Source organism: Phalaenopsis equestris, unplaced genomic scaffold (genome assembly GCF_001263595.1).
Source record: "Phalaenopsis equestris unplaced genomic scaffold, ASM126359v1 Scaffold000854, whole genome shotgun sequence".
In the NCBI taxonomy this organism is placed as follows: Eukaryota; Viridiplantae; Streptophyta; class Magnoliopsida; order Asparagales; family Orchidaceae; genus Phalaenopsis; species Phalaenopsis equestris.
The window spans coordinates 138,138-161,313 of NW_018165294.1; the positions used below are offsets into that span (position 1 = coordinate 138,138).

The 23,176-nt window shown below is 34.6% G+C and overlaps 1 protein-coding gene across 1 annotated transcript in view; it reads left to right on the top strand.

The window, feature by feature from the left end:
• LOC110031858 (transcription initiation factor IIF subunit alpha) overlaps positions 1–23,176 on the top strand; it is a 59,998-nt gene that overhangs the window by 35,079 nt on the left and 1,743 nt on the right. Inside the window, exons 6-9 of the mRNA XM_020735282.1 lie at positions 7,480–7,608; positions 7,789–7,989; positions 8,075–8,287; positions 21,856–21,940. Coding sequence (XP_020590941.1) covers positions 7,480–7,608; positions 7,789–7,989; positions 8,075–8,287; positions 21,856–21,939 — 627 coding nt within the window. The 3' untranslated portion in view covers position 21,940. The remainder of the gene's footprint in view (positions 1–7,479; positions 7,609–7,788; positions 7,990–8,074; positions 8,288–21,855; positions 21,941–23,176) is intronic.

Below are 23,176 nucleotides of genomic sequence, written 5' to 3' on the forward strand. Positions count from 1 at the left end.
GATTCAAATTATTTGCTCAGTTGGCTTGTTTCTTAGCATGCATCTTTATGCAACTTATGTACTTTTATGTATTCTTTTTCTTCTTGGCTTTTATGAGCATGTTTTTGGTTAGTTTTGGCCAATGACATAGATGAAGAATTATTTTGGGTTGATTGGCATGATTTGAAAGTTTACCATCGACATAGAATAGGGGGTTGTGTGAACGCATGTTGTAATTAATATTTCTAACTAATTTCTCTGTTCTTTTTTTTTCGGACAAACATTATGAACTAACCGGTCAAACTCTGGCTACCTGGCTTATCTAAATTTTGGTACTGCAGTCAACATAATTTATAATTTCAATATAAAAATGTAATTTTCATATAACTTAATTCCATGTTGGCAATGTCGAAGTTAATACATAAGACCTTATTGTGTTTTAGATAATTTGAGGCCTAGGCAACCCAAAATTTTACTTAATGGTACATATCATTGTCAATGAAATAGTCTTCAAAAGTTTGTGGTTTCCATTAAAAGCTCATACAAAATATGAGACATGATGTTCTACTCCAAAGCAACAACAACAACAACAATTCTTTAACCCACTAAGTGGGGTCCTTTTTCTCCATTGTGTCCTATTGACCTAGTCCTTTTTCTCCATTGTGTCCTATTGAGTGTCATATTTTCATTTAATTCTAAGAAATAAATATCATTTTTATACAACATGCCCAAGTCTTTTTAGGTCTACCTTTACCTTTCTTAACATGAGTAGAATCTAAAACACCTACTCTTCTAACCGGAACATCAGATGACCAACATTTAATGTGACCAAACTATTTTAGAAGACTCGCTAAGCTTGTCTGTCTCTGGAGCTACACCAACCCTTTCATGGATACATTCAATTCACATTTTTGTCTCTAAGTCTTAAGCCACCTACCCACCTAAGCATTCATCTCAGCAACACTCACCTTACTTTTATGCTCCTTTTATAGGCCAACATTCTTCGCCGCAAACCATTGCAGGTTTCGCCAACATTTTATAAAATTTTCTGTCAAGTATAAGTGATACTTTTCTATCACACAATAGATCCAATGTGTTTCTCCACTTAAACCAGCCAACTTGAAATCTACTGATAACATCCCCATCTAAGCCCGATGTTCTAATCCTTGTAATTAAATTTCATATTGTGATTGTTACTTATACAACATCAATAATCAATTCATTTATATTTTAATCATATTCATCCCTAAATATAGTTTTTTTTTTTTTTTGCTTTTCATTAATGTAATAAAGGAAATAGACAGACAGGTTTTTTTTTTTTTTTAAGATTTCTAATTTTAACTTGATTTGTACTAAAGATTAATCCTTCTGCCTCAATTTTGTGATGCTCGTCATTGCAAATTTGTGTTTTTTCTTTTTTATTTACGTCATTACAACAACATTTTGAAATCAAGTGAAAAATTAGAAGAAATGCTTTAGAATATATAAAATTAAAGCTAATATAACAAAGATTGAATGCTTGAAGCTTAATTTTAGTGGATATCATGTCAATAATTATCATTATAAATGAATGATACCTAATTATGATAAAAATTTTGGATCTATTATGTAGCCAATTGGAGATATAACTTTTAGAGTTAAAATTGGGTGGTTGAAATGGAAAAGTAGTTTAAGAGTTTTATGTTATAAGAGGATAGCATAAAGATTTAAATGAAAATTTTATTAAACTGCTATTATGTTGGCATTCTTGTTTAACTACAAATATTGGACTATATATTGATATTTAAGTTGAGTATGATGAAAATGATAATGCTTAGATGGATGTCTATCAAATTTTAAGGAGGATTATTATTAGAGGAATGATTGGAGTGATATCTATTTTAGATAAAATGATTGAAAATATATTTAGGTGGCTTTGACATGTACAATAAATGGTAGAAAATTTACCTTTTAGATGAGTTAATAAAATTATTGTCAGTGGATTAGGAAATATTAGGTTCAGACTTAAGGTTTATATGGATATAAGTTGCTCAAAATAATTTATGAAAAATAGGTTACACTATTGATAGCAGTCAAAAGGAATGAATGAAAACCAAGGTTTCATAATACTAACGAAATAATTGTGATAAGGCTAATGACGATGACAACAAAATTTTAAAGTTTAAAATCAGTAATGATGAGGAGTTCAGCTAAGTCACAATGGAGGTTGATACTACTGATTTAACTATGCTGCCTATGAGACAACTTATCCAAAGCATTGATTGTGCAAATGACTACATGTGTTTGAAGTAGAACTAAAAAAACTAAGCTTTAGGATCTACTATGAACCTAAAAAATGAAATTCTCGGAGGCTCAATATTTAAACTGATAACATAATACTTGATTAAGGTTTGACATGGAAATAAGAAAAAAATAATTATCATACTTCTAGAACAAACTTCACTATTTTTTTGTCTATATTTTTCCGAGGATTTATTACCATACTATGATAGAAATTGGCATTTTTGCTGCTGCTATATCTTTTTTGTTGCAAGTGTAAGAGGGATTCTTTCTAACTTTAGAAGAAGACATACTTTAGATATTATTGAATCACATATTTTGAGAATTACCATCAACAAGTGCGATATGTGTGAAACGTTGAATGATGAATATGGCATTGAAAGTGATTTAGATGTGATATGCGTCATATAACATGCAATTGTACTTAAATTGTATTGCATGAGCATAACCTGGGTACTAGGAAACATCACATTCGAGAACATAACATATTTAAATTTTATTGATTTATTTTTCAAATACGTGGGTTTAAGTTGGTATGTGTTTATGTTATGAACCCAACTAGGTTGATTTAAATTTGTCTACCTTTATATTCTAAACCCAAATGAGCTTTGGCCAGCATGGGTAAAATATATTACTGTCTAATATACTAGAAATGCTTACCCACACAATGATACCATTCTAGGATTCCTTGATGGCGTTGTAGGGTTGGAGTTAGTGGGGAGAGGTTATAAAATGGCAAGAAAAAAAGAATATGTGAAATCAACATAATTTGGAAGGGGCTGAAGTTGTTCGTCTATTATTTGGTCTTAAAACAGCTGAGTGAACAATAAAAAAGCGGGGTACGGATGACGCGGATGATCCATCACCTATTCTCTTCATGATGTGGATTCATCACTAGAAGAAAAATAGGCTACAACTCTCCAGATAGGAGAAAACTGGGTGAAGAGTCTCCAAATAGCATAAATCAAAGTATAAGTCCTAAAGTCAGATTTCAAGCTACATACTTCAATTAAGGGCTGGCAGCAGCAAACATGTGGGATAATTCCAATTTTTGTTCATCACAGGATGGCACACATCTCAATCCAATCCCGAATCGTGGGATCATGGGAGACTGCTTCTGCATTAATTTCCTCATTAGAGGAAACTTCGCCTTATTCTTTGAAATCATCTGAACCCATGCAGTATGACTATAAGTTAGCCACATTAAATTTGTAGAGATTTTTAAAATCTTTTGATAGATCAAGCTTGTAATCATTATTACTCTTGATAAATTTGAATGGATTATCAGTTCTAGGCTTGCTCTTTTTTTAGTCTGATCCATACCAAATCACTTCTTCATAAAGATCATAACCTTTACGGCTTTGTTAGTCTGCTTCAGATATTTGATGTTTTGCTTGCTATTTTCCTTTCTCACCCAGTACCACCCGAGCCACTGCTAGTATTTTTTGCACCAATAAAGTTCTGTTTGGGTGAGCTACTATATTGTATTTCTTGCACCAACATGACAAGCCTACCTATTATGCAGAACCAAGTCCACAGTTATTGTAGCTATAGTGACATTGATACATACGTTTTCCTTGTGCAGAAAGTTATTCATTTGTCTCTACACTTAGAAGTACTTTAAAAGCCTCGACACGACCATTTTCATAGTTATGTTTGGTGGGTGCCCTATTTATATAGCTTTGTCCACGGTAAATGATAGTAATTGTATCACCGTGATAAATAAAATTTTTCTAAGAATATCGTCCTAGGTAGTGACCCGGGAAGCTTTACATATGCAAATCCATTTATGTTCTTTGGAAGTAAATAATCAATGGAAGCTTCATTCCTAAGCTACTCGGTATCTCTCCTTTTCGTACTTGTCAAATTCAATATCATCAACATTTATAGTTACTTGTATGTTATCCACTGAACATAATAACAAGGAAGTTGCTATAGATTTTATCATCTTCAGACCCATAAAAGTACATATTCTTACAGATTCATATCCTATGCCATCAACATTGTGCCATATTCTAGAATCAATGAGCCAAAAGCGTGAGTGGGAATTGAGACTAGTTCCTTGACCTCTGCAGGTTGACTAACCATTGAAATAAGCTTGTTGGCTTCACCACAAGAAGATTGACATTTGATTCCTGACTTCATAAGGTGTGCCAACAACAAGTTTCTCAATGTTTTGACAGAGCAATGCAATATTTGTTGGGTTGCTTCTTAAACCATATTCAACGACAATAGTAGACCCGATAGCAACCTCAACAGATGCAGAAGAAGAAACACCTTAACTTTTTTGTACAGCTGAAGAAACCAGCATGCTGATGTTATAAATTGCACACCGAGTTCATGCATTAGTATAAGATTGTTCCGATTATATAAACAACCATTTTTGGGATGGAATCTTTGCAAAGTATTTATGTGCCTTCTCTTATGAAATCGGTTTATCATCATCCATAAAATCTGACAAATCCATGTCAAATGTTGGTCCTCGGTTACTTTATTATGATCCAAATGATGCAAGTTTGAGTTAAGGAGTGAATCTTTCTTTTGTCTTCCGAAGTGCTAATGCCTGTAGCCATTGTTTAGTTGGGTGATTCCTTTGAAGAATGATGTGACATGTCTGCCTGATTAGCATCTATTAGACTTCTTGAATAGTTTGTTATTATGATTATTATATCAACTTTCTCGGAGCCATTGCTATTTGAATTTTGTTCTCGGACTCTTGAGATGAGAGTATGATGTGATTTTTTTTTCTTGGTGAATGAATATATATATGCTAGTAGCCATCATGACATGTACAACAATTGTATTGCGAAAGATGACTCAATAGTATGTGACAAGCATCTATAGGTACTACTATGTTGCACCACATTCTCTTGGAACTTGTCTCCAATAAATAACTTAATGATATATTTTTTGTTAAATGTGATCTCATTCCATTTTTTCAACCTAGATAGAGAATAAAGTTGAATGTGCTTCGGTGTGGTAAGTCCCAACTTGTCTACTTTTTATGTAGATACCACATTATCACAACTATTTCCATTTATGACAGGACTACACACTTTTTTTCTTCATTATGTAACGGGTATGAAAGATATTATGGTAGAGCCATTATTTCTCTCATGGGCTCGATTTGAAGGATCCGTCGAACCACTAGTATCTCTCTCTCGTCGGCTGGGAGCTGATATTCCTTTCTAGCATCCTCATTTTTTCCTCTCCAATGTTGTTTTCCATTTCTTCCACCACTGCTCACTCAGTGAAAGATATCACTCTTCCGTTTGGTCAATCAGACAAAATATGCTCAAAATCGTGATTCTTGATGCACTTCTTAATTGAAAATGTCTTGAGGACGCTTGCCTGACTAGTAATCTTTTCTTCTTTTGTTGGCTTCTTCTCACTGGGGATAGATCTTGGCCCTCTAGTTAGTGCTCTTTCGTTGCCCTATCTGATAATTGAACTCTGTTTGAAGGGTGGGTTGTGTGGACTTGATGTCGTATTGCTCTCTCGACCTTCAGGGCTAAGGTCTAAATATTCATGAATGTCTAATAGAGTTGTAATTGTACCACATTGCAAATGGACGGTCTCAATCCTCTCAAATACTCGGCTATGATGTTCTTTTTTGGGCTACATTAGCTCATATTTTAACATAAGATGCTCAAACTCAGGTGTACTTGTCTTCTGAGAGGTGTTTTAGTTGCAGTGGTGAAGCTTTAATAGCAAATCATACATGTAATGTGTTGGCGTGTACTTGTGTTACATCCTCTTCATCATCTTGGATTGTAGTATTACTTTCTCCCTCACGTTGATGCAAGTTCTTCAGGTTACCATAAGAAAGCATTTTTCTTTAATTTGATTGCAACTAACTTCACTTTCCTATCAGGTTGAACGTCCTTATACTCAATGACTTGTTGCACAATCTGGATCCACTCAATAAAATTATTTGAGTCCATATGGTCATTAAAATCCAACAAATTAACCTTCACTCCATAGTCACCCTCCCTCCTATAGTTAATACTAAGTTGACACAATATTTGCTCTTCATCGCTTGAAATTTCTTGGTGGAAAAAGTTTTCTTCTTCTATATCTAGGTGTTCATTCTTGTTGCTATGGGTGACTTTCTCTTGTTGACTCCTTTCAAAATCAATGAGCTTCCGTTGCAATTGGAGACTTTTTTTATGCATATCTTCCATGGTGTGATCTTGAACACCCCTTTGAGGATTCATTTTGTCGGCATGGTAGATCTCCACACTTTAGGGTTATGTTGATAATGAAAATTTTGGATCTAAAGTTAGCCAAAAGCTTGGGGCTAAGTGGAGGATACAAGGACGATTTTGGTGGAGGTATTTTGTTACGTGGATTGTTCGTTTAGGAATGTAAAAATAAAGAAAATGACAAATCCCTAAAGCTTTAAGGTTTTCTAGACACTGATACCAAATTATACTGTTCTAAGATTCCAAGGTGTTGTTGGGTCAGATTTAGTGGAGTGGTTGCAAAATAATAAGAAGAAAATATGCAAAACCGGTGGAATTTGGAAGGGTTTGAAGCCGTTTGGCAGTTATCTGGTGTGAAAACAGTGGAGCGAACAATGAAACAGTGAGGTGTGAAGGATGGGGAGGATCCACGACCTGTTCTCTTCAAGATACAGATTTAGACGCAACTCTCCAAATAGGAGAAAGCGGGGAGAAAATCTCCAAGTAAGATAAACTAATGAAAATATTCCAAAATCAAGTTTTAAGCAACATACGTATCCTAAGGCATAAATTAAAGTAAATTCTAATTAAAATAGTATTAAAAAGGGGCCCACTAGGGCTGGCAACCACAAATATGTGGAAGAATCTAGAGTTTTGGTATTCTCGAGATGAAACTCTTTCTGATTCGACTCAGTGATCACGAGATTGCAGGAGACAGCCCTCACGTCACACAGCGTCCTGCCGCAATGCCACCGTAAATCACGTAAACAATGATACATTTATCTTGTTGAAATTGATAAAATTTTTTAATGTACCAAAAGGAGTTCAAGCTGTGCTTTCTGTGAAAAAATAAAAATAGTGATTTAGGCACGGGCAAAGGCAACCTTCCCCATCACTAGAAAAAAGCTTGAAACAACGACCTTGAGTCCTACCCCTTCCCTGTCATTAGAAAAAATTATGAAATAACCACCTTCAGTCCTTTCTTTTTTTGCTCTCTTGATCAAGCATATTTCTTATTTTTTGTTGTTGTTATCAGGATGAAGATGATGAAATTGAAGGCGAAGAAGGTGGGCTGAGTAAATCTGGCAAGGAATTGAAGAAGCTGCTTGGCAAAGCTGCTGGACTTAATGAATCTGATGCCGAAGAAGAAGAAGATGATGATGATGTGAGCTCTCATGTTATTTTGAAAATCTTAAAAATTTTCCATATTCTGCTTACAGTAATGGTGCTAGAGGAAATCATTCTACCTTAACCTTAAGATGTAGAAGTACATGTTGGCTGTTCACGACTACTCTAGATGTTTGTTGATTTGCAAGTTTAAGTCCCTCTAATTTTGCTTGTGCAGATGGATGATGAGACTACAATTTCTCCAGTGCTTGCTCCAAAACAAAAGGATGCACCAAAAGATGAGCCTGCCGACAACAGTCCTGCAAAACAAGCTTCCGGATCTGCTCGAGGAACACCATCTAGCTCCAAATCATCAAAGTCAAAGAAAAAGACAGGAAATGACGATGGAAAGTCTGTTACAAGTACCCCGGCAAAGAAGGTAAAATTTTGTTTAAGTTGCTTTTTATCTTCATATCAATATACTCTCAATGTTCTTTCTATAAAAATATATATCGTTGTCTCAGGAAACTAAACCATTATCTATCAAGGAGGAGTCACCATCTACCTTTCAAGCTGGTGCACCTTCAAGAGGTTCATCTTCTACAGCTGCAAGAACAGCACCAGTGCCAAGCGGTCCGGTAACAGAGGAAGAAATTAGAGCAGTTCTATTAGCGATGGCTCCAGTCACAACACAAGACTTGGTTGCTAATTTCAAGGGAAGAATTAAATTGAAAGAGGTGGGTTGTTAGTTTGTATGAATCATATTACAAGAATCTTTATCTTCAAATTTTTTACTAGATAATATTTCAATTTTGAGTAGCATTAATATGGAATCTGTTATAAATATGCATGACACATCACTTTCTAGGATACATTTTTTAAAATATTTCATGTTCGATTATTCAGACATAAAAGAAGATTAAATCTGTTTTGGCTTGTATCCAATTGTATTCCTTTCCAACTTCCTTGGGTATCAATCTGTTCTTTTTATTTAAGAGGTTAATGCCTTTAAGTTTTACTCATTCTGTTTTGAAAGGCTGCAAGTTTTTATTTTAAATCTCGAATCATATACATTTCTCATAATGATGTAAGATGGGACTATATTAAGTAGATTTATTTATGCATGCATACTCTGGAAGAAAATACTAATAGAAACGCTAGGTTGCAATCTAAAACACCTACTGTAGAAAAGAAATGGCCGGTTTGTTTATTTCTCCATTGAGTATTCGTTTGCTAAACCATTTAGAGAATAAACAATCTTAAAGAGTACAACAACTTTAAAACAAAAAATTGTTATCCATAATTTCCTTACATGCCTTGCTTGTTGGTTGTCCCTTGTTGCCTTCCTATGTCGGCTGGTGGGAGCAGACAATGGCCTTACCCTTTTTTTGCACATTGATTTGTGGCAGATGCATTTTCTTGTTTAGCACATTAATTTGTGGCTTCATTACCTTCCATGTTTGCCAATCCGATTAGTCCTTGGTATTCGTACACTTCTTATCATTGGATGGTGAAGATATGCAATTCTAAGTTCACTTATAATATTTTTAAATGCAGTTTCGCAAAGTCCTTCGGTAAATGTGTTGGAAAGTTGGCTTGTTTTAGGAATACACATTGTACAAATTACCCAATTTAAAATTTTTCTCTTATGAGTGCCATTCCACCTTCATATGTTTGGTTTGATCATGGACAATGCTAATGATAGGATTATTGTCTAAGTACATGTCTTCATATGTCCTTTTCATTTAACTTTTAAACCTTCTAATATAATTTTTATCTATAGAAGCTTACAAATTTGCTGGGTGATTGCTCTAAATTAAGATTTAGTAGCTGATCTTGAGATAGATAATGCTTTGCCCGGATTTCCTTTTAGTATTGTGCAATATTTTGAATGGATCTCTTATCCACCATTGATTTAGCATTGTTAGCATTAGTATAGTATTCAATTTAAAAGTTTCATATTTTTTTGTTGGGAATTTCTTTTTCATAATTTTTTTTAGATTCCTTTGAATCTTATAACTAGGATGAAATTGAGATTCAGTTGGTTTCTGCATAAATCAAATAAGGAGACTGGTTGTAAAAGTGATGTTTCTGCTTCCCTTGAGTCCAATTTATTAATTGATTCAGTTGGAGTTTCACATAGCTTATAATCATTTTTGTTTTTTCTAAAAGATTCATAAAATGTTTTCTATTGAGAGATAAAAATTTAGAATCGCAATCAATCTTATAGAAAATTATATTCTTTTATTTTTTATTCATATGATAAAAAATTAAAATTAATGTTGATATTGAAAATAATATGAAAATAATGCTCAAGTTTATTTTAATCAAATTGCATCTTTTATTTTTGATAGAAAAGATATTACTCAGCTCATCCTACTCTGACAACTATCGGCCAAATTAGAAATGGTAGGCCGCCAGAATGGATATCCCAATGCCCGATTTTAAAAGAGGTTTAATTTAATTTATATATAATTTGAAAAAAAGTAATATTTTAATTTTTTTTGAAATACAAGACCGAACTGATCTCATATCTGCAATAGCTTAAATGATCGAACACAGCACCGTAAGCGACACATCTATCCAGAGGAATAGACATATTATTTACTAGCGCGACTCGATTAAATAAACTAAAGATTTTATGACATCCGTTTTATTCTGTAAATCTTTATGTTGACCGACAATTTCTTCTATTTAATACAGGAGATTAAATGAGGTTTATTTTAAGCTGGGTTCTTAAGTTCCCTATAGAGGCAAACCCTTATAATTAATTACATCTTAAATGACTGAAGTCACTTAAGAAGACTCTCGATTAAGATCAGTGGTTTTGTCTTCAAGATTGCAAATTTTAGGTTTCCAAGGATAAATATTAGGAAATCAAAGAGAGAAAGGGCTCAAAATATGAACAGTTATTTCTCAGGAGTCGATGAAGGGAAAGGTAACGGATGTCACATATCCAGGGAGAAACCCAGTGCCCGGTGACTTCCTGATGGTGACTTCTTAACTATCGTACGATTGGACCTTAACTCTAAGGAGACATCCTACGCCTCGTTGTCGTGATCTCGATCGTCGCCCTTCGTCTGCTTGCTTCCACATTCCGCTTCTTGGGAAGACTACTCTAAGCTCCTAACAGATCGATTAGAGGCTCAGGGTTGTGGTGTGTATAAATGTGCAGTTGTTGGGTCAGTGGCTCGCCACAGGGTATCTCCAAAACCGGGTGTCCTGCTGACCTCTAACCTACCCCTGCAAGTCTGTAGAAACAACATGAGTTATAAAAGAGAATATACAATGTGACATAGTAAACAGTAAATAGTAGTATTACAGGCATGAATTATGTGTATACACAGGAAAGGGTGCAGTAGCAAAAGTAAACGCTGTAAATATAAAACAAACTTGCATATCTGACGGGTCGGCAGCTCCTGAAAGAACTTGAGAAAAGGCGGCAGATGACCCAAAGTAACTCGAAGAAAACCGTCGAAAAACATGAGGAAAATTCGAAGGAAATCACCAGTGTTTTACAAAGATTTCGATAAAACCGTAAGAAAACACATAAATATCCAATTTCGATAAAAATACGTAGGAAAACACCCAAAAATCCAAAGAAAGAAAGAAAGTCGTAAGCATTCGGGTCGGGCTAGGCTCAGAATTAGGTATTCTTGAGTGACTCTAAAGGCAACCAAAGATTTCGATAAAACCGTAAGAAAACACATAAATATCCAATTTCGATAAAAATACGTAGGAAAACACCCAAAAATCCAAAGAAAGAAAGAAAGTCGTAAGCATTCGGGTCGGGCTAGGCTCAGAATTAGGTATTCTTGAGTGACTCTAAAGGCAACTATCGGTCACCCATATGTATAGAGCCCGACATTCAACTAGAAAGGTGTCCTATTATACCAACTCTGGTGGGTACTCCTTAGCCCAATACCAGCGATTAACAGGTGAATAATTGAATTTTGTTATTTAAAATTTATATTTTAACATGCATATATGGGTTTCATGCATGGAAGAAAAGTTAGTATTAATTTTTGGTAGTCAAAATATTTTGAAAGTAGCGCATATGTTCTTATCGTATATGTTCTTATCATTTTCTTTTGATTGAAAATATGATTATCCACAAGTCAATTTCACCGGGTCCCGGAATTGGGTCCCGATGTTGTACGAGGGAATATTATTCCGCTCTACCACCGAATGCCTTATCATCACGGCCTAATACCTCAAAAAGACATTCCAACTTACGATCTTGTTTGATGGTTTCACATATAGGCATACCTATACAAATGCACTTATGTTTCAGACATAAGCACGTAAAACTCAAACCAAGAAGCAAGTAAAATGAACCGAAAAGCAAGAAATGAAAAAGAAAGAAGGCTAACCCACCTCCAAAATCAATTTAGAAAGAAAAGCCAAAGTGGTAGGAGAATTAGCCTAAAACATCCAACTGGTGGGACTTCTCGATTGAGCAAAATGAGATGGGCACATCCCCAAGCCTAGCTAGGAACAATTCCGAAATGCACAATTTACAGACCTCCAAGCTACCTAAACCTTTCTCATAGCCTAAAACATCCAACTGGTGGGACTTCTCGATTGAGCAAATATTTTTTTTTTTTTTTTTTTTTTTTTTTGCAATCAATCCAGCCTGCAGAATTGGGCCCTGAAACATCTCCAAACATTTAGCATATCATTCCTCGAAAAGAGGCATTTGAATTCTTCCAAATAACAAGAATTGAAGTATTCCATTTTACCAAGATTAAAGCATTCAATTCCACCTCAAGCCAAAAGCTTCCAATGCCATATGAACCCAACATCATTCAAAGAATCCCATATAGGTGCTCACGGCCAGGGCAACAAGGAGCCATCAAACAGGTGCACAAGGGAACCAACAAACAAAGACAAGGGGGGCTCTCGGGTAGGAAGAGCAAGAGGAGCCACCAAACCCAAACCAACAGCCACAAGCTCACGAGTAGGAGCAGCTAAAGGGGAGCCTCCAGCTAACACTCAACGCAAACAGGAGAACACAACAGGAAGTTTCACGACCAGGGGACGCCAGGATGGAACGCCAACCCACACTCACACTCAGGAAATAGCAGGAAGACCCACACCTAGGGGAAGTAGCAAAGGGGACAACAAAACCCAAACTAAACAGAAGAAACACAACAGGAAGGCTCACGGCCAGGGGCAACTAGGAAATAAAACCAAGCCCAAAACAAGCTCCCAAGCTTTTAAATGAAAACCAAATTTTCATCCAACCTATATTTCGAATAGGGAAGCCTCAACAGGAAATGAAACTAAACCCCAAAACCACTGCTAAAAACATCAAACAAATTTCAGTATATATTCGAACAGGAGCAGCAGCAGGGAGCAAAACCGAACCACTAAAAGAGTTGCTTAAAGCAAGAAATAATGCCAACATGTATTCGAACAAGAGCAGCAGCAGAAAGAGCAAAACCGAGCCACCAAACAGCTGCTCAAAGCACCAAAAAAACATTCAGCATGTGTTTGAATATAGGGAACAACAGGAAGCAAAATTTAGCCACCAAACCAAACCTCCAAGAGCCCTAAAAACAAATAAAAGCCACCTGAATATGTTTCGAGTAGGAGGGCAGCAAGGAAGCACAAAACAAAACCCCCAAATTAAAATCTTCAAAAGCCTCAGTGTCAAATCAGTACAGCAAAGGAAACTGCAGCCCATAGGGCTAAAACAGCCCATAAATCCTCCATGTTAAACCCAGGCAGCAAGGAAAGCCGCAACCTAGATCTTCAACATATCAGCATAGATGTGATAAGAACATAAGGAGGAAGCTCACACATGCATAAGAATTAAACCATGTCTTTCATTATCCTACATTCTTAGCTAAGTACCATGAAATATTTAAAACAAGCCTAATAGCTTGTATTTGGACTGAAGTAAGCTAAAATCTAACAGTTGGCCATGATTCCAACTTTAGTCGAGCAGGGAAGAAGAGCAGGAGAGAGGAAACATAACTTGCTCGGGCTTCTGTAATCAACAAAAGAAAAAGCCATGACACTCCTAAACCTCAAGCTCACAAGCAAAGCCACAACACTCCCGGACTCCAAGCTCACAAGCACCTAGCCGAGAAGAAATTTTTGCAGAAACTTCCCAGGCCTCAAGCTTCGTAACCCTACCAAGAACTTTCCCCACCGAGTTTTTTTGATGCCCCCCGGTGAAAGAGGAGCTTGCAGGACTTCCCTCCACAAAGCACAGCACCCAGTCAAAAGAAAAAAAAAATGCCGCAGTCGAGGCCACAACGAAGAAAGATCGGGAAGGAGAAGTTTCCCAATTCGTGACCCAGGGAACACACGCACCCAATCAACCTACCCCGAATGGGCTCCCGCGCAGTGAGAGGAAGCATAAAGCTTCGAAAAGAGAGGATGTCGAGAGGGGAAGAGTTTACTCTTCGTTACGCGAACGGAGTGAACCAACACGAAGGAAGGCACGATTAGGGCTAAATCCGGAGAGGGAACCAAGAGGAGCAGCGAGCGAGAGGAGCCTGGGCTCCAATTGGGGACGGAACCAAGCAAGGACCACGGCAAATTAAGGCCTTCCCCCGTAATAAAAAGACCCCATCGGTCTTATATTGCCAAACATACCCCCCCAAGGTATAAATAATGTTTAAAAATCCTCGAATTGCGCACCTCTAGCTCGCGCACAAAACCATATCGAAGTAGGAGTCCTTAGTAACTAAAGTCGACGTTCTGAACGCGCCGACGAGGTCCATTTCCTCATCCGGGATCGTCCGAACGACCTCATCGCTGGTCGGGTCGGAAACGCATCAAATTTGTGTTTCGTCGAAATAATCACTTATGATCGATCGTGGAGCCTCCTACAAGTGCGGAGACGTGAATTTTAACAATTGTGTGCGTCGATGTGTGCACTGTGGTATTCGTGCATTGATGATTGTGCGCGGACGACACAAAGTGTTTCCTAAGGCTTTAGATCCTAAGGGTACTTGACTCGAGCTTCGTCACGCTGATTTTAATCGACTCAACTAAGCGTTGAGGATTTAGAACCGGTCAGAAAGTTGCTTGAATTTCTAATCAGTGTGGGCGCCAGGCTAGTCCTCTAAGAGAGTCGGTAGGAAACCCTAAGGCTAGATCCTAGGCTCTAAGAAGAGGAAGAGACCTCACCAAAAATGAGGTCAACAACAACCAATACAAAAAATTGGGTGGTAGAAAGGAAAAACTAGCACCTTCTGAAAGTTACAAGAAATTTCTCCTTTACTTAAAGCCTTCCTTATAATTATTATCTTAAATACCATAAGGAGAAATAGGAATGTTCATTTGATTTTTAATAGTGAGTAGGGAACCGCTGGCTAATTTTTATTTTTTCTATTTTTAGGGCAAGATTTATTGGTTTAGAAAGCATTGACAAGGTTTGTCAAATGATCAGTGGATGTTGAATTATAATCCGGGGTTTAGAGGAACTGCTTGAGACGTAAAATTACAGAAGTTAGAATTTGTATCATTTTGAGTTATAAAGCACGACTGGAAAGATTTTCTTAGGGAATCGAGTAAGCTCCTTAGCTTATCCATTTTGCTTGAGTTGAGTTTTTTCTTGTTCAGTGAGAAAGGTATGCCCTTTTAATTGACGTTCTTTGGCTCCATTGCAGCCTTATGGCTTTTTGTGGAGCTTCCAACATTTGTATTTGATATGACTTTTTTATTCTGATAATTACACCATAGGTTGCTTTTGTGAAAAAGGTTTTTATCTTTTTTTTTTTTCTTAAGAAGATTTTGTGGCAAGAATTCCTTTGCCCTTAAGTTTCCGTGAATGTCATGGCAGACATTTCAGATTTGGGATTGTCAAATATTACCATCCTTAAATTCCTTGCCCTTAAGTTTCCGTGAATGTCATGGCAGATATTTCAGATTTGGGATTGTCAAATATTACCATCCCTCTTTCTTATTTGGTTTGTATAAGATAGAATACTTCATTAAGGTTCGTAGGTTCTCTCGACTCAAGATTTAGGTACGAACTTGGACGAATTCAATATTCAATCTTAAAAGAAATTCTAAAATATTTGCTTTTTAAATATATTGTTTGACAATCCCAGAATGGTCATTACACTTCCTCTTAAGATCTTGATAGTAATCTAGTTCTAAGCAATATACTTCCATTGCATTAAGTATTCAATGATAAATAGTTTACATTGGCCGTTTAGAGCTTCATTTTGATCTCTTAAATGAAAGATACATCTTTAAATTTTTAGTAAGTTTGTTTGATAGCGTCCCCAACATCTTTTGTGGTTGTTATGAACGTGTATAATTTGTTGATTTAGCCATCATTGTGCTTAATAATCATGATAGATTTATGAAGTATGTTACATCCTAACGTGAAAACTTTATCTTTCAGATCCAGAGGAAGATCAACAAGATGATGGATTTTTTTGTTTGTTTTAGAGACATCTTCACAATTTGATACCTCTTTAGTTAGTTTCTTTCATTCAAATGATATGAGATTTGTAGCCCATAAAAATTTCCTTTTGTTTGATTTTCACTATTCATGAGGACTGACTTTTTGGAATCAAGTCCAAAAAATTAGACACGGAGGAAATTAAAGTGGAAGTGAGGGATAAACCAATGTTGAAATAAGTGATTGGAAAGTTAGGTGTGTTTATTCATTTCATAGGTTTTTATTTGAGAATAAAATTTGGGCTTTAGAATTAATGGCTGGTTTTTAGATTTGTTTATCTTCAAGATAGAATTTTCTCCACCTATTTGTGGATAATTTCTTATATTTTTACACAAAACAAGAGAATAAAATTCGGAAATAAAATATGCCATTTTAACTTAACCCTCTTATTATTTTAATTTTCAGTGTTTTCATACATTTTGTATTATTTTTTTATAATCTGTTTTGGTAAGCTATCAAGTATATGCTAGAATATTAAAATGTTCTTTAAATGTATTTATATATTTGTTCCTCATCATCATTAGCCTTACAACTACTTTGTGTCATCTGTATGATTCTTCTTCATATCTATTTTGGTACATTAGGTATTAACTCTGTTATGCATGTCTGTTTTCATAATTTCTTACCCTTTTATTAATCTTCCCTTTCCTTTTTAATTGTAATTTAATATTATAATTGAGAGATTTATACATTGATAAAAAAAATATTATTTACATAACAACTATGATTGATTAATTTGTTCTTAACATGCTAAGTTATGTAATTTTAATAAATTTTTACGGATATTTATTACTTCATTTGCATTAATTATTTCAAACATTAATATCTGTTATCTTATGCTGTGTATTATTGAGTTGATTATTTGCCCTTTGCAGTAATTAATCATTTATATATAATAAAATATGTAAATATCATTATTAAATCGATAAAACTAATCAGTTTTAGCCCTCTAACTAGTTTTGTTTGGCTTATGAATCTTCATTCATTTCTTTCAAGTGTCACATGATATATTAGTTCTTATATAAAAATCCTTTTACATATTTGTAGCCATTTTACATTTTTGTACCGCTTTATCTTCTTCTTTTTGGGATATTTATATGCATACCACTCAATTCTCATGTATTCACATATCTAACACCTAGACTTTACTTTTTACATATACCAAATCTTTCATAGTACATAAAAAATACCACTATTTTAACTTTTAAAAAGAGAAATACACCTTTTCATGCATAATATGGCGGCATATATTTAAAAATTGAAGTTTAGGTGCTAGATATGTAAATACATAAGAATTTGGCGGTATGTATTTAAATCTTCCCTTCGTTTTATAATAGAGTCATTTGTAAGGGTATTGAAAAATATTTTTCATTTGATTGACAAAATGATTGTTTAATTTTTATATATGTAATATATCTTTAGTTACGTTATTGTTTTTAAATATTACTATTTATTATCTTATGCTGGGTATTTTTGCACTTATTATTTGTGCTCATCACTTATGTTATTTGTGCACATGTGTGTGTGTGTGTGTGTTCCTCAATTTCATAATCACTATCTCCCTTAGTAATTTGAGTTAGTTTTATGAATCTTCATTCATTCTCTTTTTACTTTTATTTTGAAGCATTTGCATAATTTCTATCCTTGTTATTACTTTCTTTTTGTTTTGTAGATGTTCACAGCCATTTCTATTTTTCATCATCTTATCTTCAATGGGTGTGAGTTCTACCATGTATTAGATATATTATGATGTCTTGTTAACTTTTTTATTTTAATCACCTTCTTGGCATTCTCATTTTTGTTGCACTCGAATTGAAACTTCTTCGTTACCAATACTCCGGCTATAAATAAAACATGGCCAGTATGATTGTAGTTTTTAAAATTTTATCTTTTATATTTTGCTATTGTATTTTGGAGTTGGTTCTCATATCATTTATCATTCTGATATATTCGTGCTGCATTATATTTTGCATTAATATTTATGAGAAGAATAAGGAATATAGTATTTACTAATAATTTTAGGTACTTAATCTATTTCAAACCATTATACAATTTAGTACAAAGATATTATTTTGTGAGCAAACATGAAGGCATTGCTTAGGTTTGTTGATCTTTTATAAGCCTATTTTTGGAAAACAAAAAACAAGTGAAAAAAGTTCAAAATAAAATGAGAAATTTTCGATTTTCTTCTTATATTTATTTATTTTTCAGAAATTGGTAAATTGGTCTTCTAATTGATGCAAATAGAGATGTATGATGTGCTATGTAATAAATTTACACTACTTTATCATTGGACCTAACCACTACTAGCATTGAAATTTAGTAGAATTGGCCATTTTATCATTTAAGAAAATGAGGGGGAAGGGTGAAAAGTTCTCATCTATGGAATGAATGGGCAATATCTAAGATTGGAATTTCCATAGAATTATTCATGCAAACTTGAAAAGAGAGATCTAGGCTGCCTTCTATTCTAAAAATAGAACAATGAACAGGAAATGTTGGCATTTGTTACATAAATAATTGAGTCGAGGAAAAGGGATAGAAGATTTGGTCTATTTTGGGATTATAGTACAAGAATCCATATGTGGCATCAAGCATTGCTTGGCGTTTTGAAAGACGACGACGACGACGACAACAACAACAACAAAAAAACCTTAATCCTACTACATGGGGTCAGGCAAAAAATTGGAAGAATTGGAAATTATTTTTCAATGGTTTTATAAACTTAGGCTCTGTTTTCTCGATGTTATAGTCATCTTTATATGGTGAAGGTATGAGTTGGGCGACCGCTTTTGACATAAGAAGGATAAAATCCCTCCTAAGGAATGACTGCAACAAAGCATGTCCAACTTTAACTTATGGTCAGTCCAAGTTGCATTTAACTTATTATCAACAATTATAATGCCATATAAAGCAATCAATGATACATTTATGATTAGCATTGGTTGTCTTGTGTGTTTGCTCATCACTTGGATTAAATTATACCTAAAATGTGTAATGATGGGCACAAGCTCGTGCAATATCGACTTATTGACCTAAATCATTCAAGTAGATTCTAATCTTGTTTAAATAGTTTAAATCAGTGACATTAGCATTTTCATCATAAGATCGTCTAGCTTAAAGAAGTTGATTTAGAAAGAAAAAGTTGTTGGCTCATTAATATAACCATTTTTTTTGGCTTTATCACGGACACATTTTATACCCTCACTTAATTCCTGCTATTGAATTTTCTCTCAATTATCACAAAGGGCGCATTTTTTTTTTATATGTTATATTTGATATTTCTAAATTGTACATGAGAGTGTTCTCCACATGAAATACTTTACCTAAATAAGGCATTTTATTTATTTTTCAAGAAAGCATTTGATTTTACCATTGGCATAAATAATGATCATGGTAATCAATGAATATAGATTTTTTTTCATGTATATGAGTGAAATTGAATTCTGTAAATTTGCTGGTGTTTATTATAAAGAAACGTACTAGTATTATTTTCAAATATGATCTAAATCCATCAAGTGGCTAGCATCTAACACACTTATTGAATGAGACCGGGGGTTGGTTCTTGTTTTCCAGTTGTTATGTGTAGTTAATGGAAAGCATAACATGATGTTGAAGGATGAAGTGATCTTAAACACAAATAAATCAAGACAATTGAATTTCTACTTTAGGTTAGGAATAATGCAATTTCCTTGAAGGATCTTTAGCTAAGTAGTGGATTAGATATTGATATTTTCAATCACGATGGATTTAATCCTTGTAGGAATTGGCATGGAATCATCCAAGTGTAGATCTTTTCTGATTGATCATATTTTACTTCTCTTAAACGCTTCCTCTTTTTGCTGTTGTGGTTTCCTTGTTCTTGTATTGACGGACTGCTTGTTGAAGCCTCCTTGATGCAGCCTCCTGATCTTCTTCTCTTTTAGTTCTTTGGTAGGAGAGATAGAATGAGAAGTAGAATGAGGAGAGAAAGGGAGACGACTAGAGAGCAGAGGAATGGCCAGCTAGGGTTTGTGCAGAATGAGAATTTCACATAATTTAATGATGATGAGTGCTTATAATCATTGTATTATTTATATGAAACGGAAAATGCTACATAATTGATAAATCCCAAAATCTTATCTCATATTTAACCGCTATCATGAATCAAGTTATCATATAGTTGGCCCTCCTTATTTGATCACTTGTCCTACATTTTTTTTTTTTTGGATAATTTAGGCCTAAATCCTCTCCCCTTTTAACCTTGGTCAGTCTCTTGGTTTTAGGGAATTGGTTTTGCATTTTAATATCATTCATTAATCTTCTTTCTCCTGCTTTTGTAGCCAATTATGCTGCTCTCATATAATATGTCTTTGCTCCATACACCAATTGCCATCTAAACTTGACCATGGCTCACATGTTTGGTTTGACTTGTGGCTTGAGTCGTAGCTTGATTTGGGTTTATGTTTAGGTTTGTTTGGGTATGATTAGTTGTTTTTGGCCCTAGTAAAATATTCCATTTCTAAATCACATTCAAATCTTATATTGCATCTATGACCTGCAGGTAGCTCTTATGTGGTAATCGCTTTGGTTGTAATGCTGGTCACTAATCCACTTCAAACTCTATCTTTGATTGTTGCTTCATTCATGAAATTCATATTCATGTAAAAAGTGATTTCCCCAAATGTGTGATTCTTTTAACCTGGATTCGTACATCAGTACTAAAGGGTAGTAGTGCGTTCAATTCTTTATACACATGTTTGAAGTGCATGTGATATACTGTTAAGTGGTCCAGTTGTTCAACATGATAAAATTTCTTACATACATCAAACATTCGAGAATTATTCTCTCCCAGATAACACAAACGACAATTCCTCCATCGCAGCTTTAATACATTTACAATGAGTAATATGATTGGATTGATCAAGTTTGATAGAATTTTATATTTGTATCAAAAGCTGAGTATCCACCCTTATCTACTCAAAATAATTTGGCTCAGTCTCAGCTCGAGTACTATCAGTAAGGTGACTTTCTTGAGAAGTATTTCTTAAATAGTCTCATAGTTTTATTCTAGTAATAATAATTAATTTCAGCTAACTTTTCATTATGTGATGGAAAGAATACTTTCTTATTTCTCGTTGAAATCATATTTTACAATTTTATATAGACTCTCTCTGGATTAGGAATACATCTAATATAAAAACTATCTGAAATTAAGTCTCTTCTAATTTGATTACCTAATATACGAGCTTTATATTTAGTATTTTTCATAACAGCAACGAAAGCTCTAAAAGAACCCTTTCTGTATGCTTTCATGGGTGTGGTTATGAAGAAAAGTTAAGAATTAAAATCTATCTGAACTAGGAATATGCTATTTTTTTTTTATCAATTTTAGAGAACTCGAGAAATTGGACGACAACAATTAGATCTAAAAAATTCTTCATTCTGCTTAGTGTTTATAACGGTTTTAAAAGTATATGAATCTGTAATTTACAACTGTCATGGAGCATTTCATCCGTCATGGAGCATTTCAACCGACGCTAAAGCAAGTGAATCTGTGATTTTATAAAAACCTTGGAGTACCCTAAACCAGTGATTCAACTAGAGGCATTGTTTTTCTGAATGTTCCTATACAAGTTGGATTTTGCAAGTAGCTGCCCTTCTTTTGAAAGTATTCCATCATGTGTGATTGTGTCTTGGCTGGTTTGGCAAGTTTGTTGAAAAATTTCTCGTGCTGCTAGTTCTCTTTTCTAGTCTGTCTAAGTATGACTTTTGCTAGGATTGATTTCAAATTATTCATTTTGTTATTAATAAATTTATATTTTTCTTTTTTATTGTCAACTATTCATCTGATCTTAATTTTTTTTTTTTGCATTTTTGTACTTTATCTTACAGGATAAGGCTGCTTTTGCTGATATTCTCAAGAGAATATCCAAAATACAGAAAACTAATGGTCAAAATTATGTCGTGCTGAGATGAGGTAAATTTTGTGCTAAAGAGGCTTCACTGCCTTCATTTTCTTGAACTTTATATATAATGTAAAAGCAACCACGTTGTGTTGAATGAGGCTAATGATGATAATTATGAGGTTCTGTTAGTGATGAATTGTATATGAAAATATTTAATGTGAAGAAGGATTGTAAACAAATTTTAGTGCTTACCAATGGTTGATTTTGGATTTGATGTTGGCATGAATTCATTGGTCAACTAGTATTACTTTGGATTCAGCTTCTAAATAGTGGATAATCTTAGTGGATGTTAAAACCAGTGAAAGACTTTTAGGGTTTGCTTGTGATATTTTTCTCACTACTTTGCTTTCCAAACCATTACCACCAATTTGTTTGATTAGTACTTGTTTGCTACTTTATATATATATATATATACTCTATATATATATATATATATATATATATATATTGGTTAGAAATTGTGGAATTCTGTTTCAGTTAGGTGAACTAGACTATCGGCTATATGGACCTTTAATGATCAATTTGTGGAAGCCATTAGAGGAAGTTTTCTATTTCATTTTTATTTCTTTTTATCATGTTTTATGTCTTTCATTTATTGTTTGTCTTGTATTTGGGAAGTTGTTATAGCCTTATTTATATTTGTCGTAGATATTCCCTATAAATTATGGGGAAATATTGTAATTTGAAGATGAGAAATAAGATAATATAGTTTCTTCACCTTTCTACATACTATGAAAGCCTCGTCAAATTGTTCCCGTTGGTGTCGTTTGTCTTCGACGTTAGCCTTGTTCGTCTTCAATTTTGTTTGGGTCTGTCTCCTTCATGTGCGTGTGTGATCTAGGAGTTGAAGCCCTTGCTTCCCCCTCTGATTGACCGGTTTGCGAAAGATAAATTGCAGGATCGCATCGCACAAAGACCCGTCTGCTTTGCTCGTCTCACTCATACGCATGTTTCACAGGCTTTTTTCGAACTAAATCCTCCTTGTTGTCATCACAATCCCTTCAATGAGCCCGCAGACCCTCCTCTGCTCAATCCTACAACCTCTGGAGCCTCTCCAACAGCCGTCCAGCAACCCAATTTCTCCCTGCAGCCATCAGAAACCCTCTAGCCAGCATGTAGACTATCCTTTGGTGACCTGACCGCCCCTTCCCGAGCAAGAAAAGTAACTAAAAGCTCCCTTTCTGGCTGGCCTTCCAAACACTTCTCCTTCTTGATCCTTCCCAGCCTTCCTGGCCGACCTTCCAAAG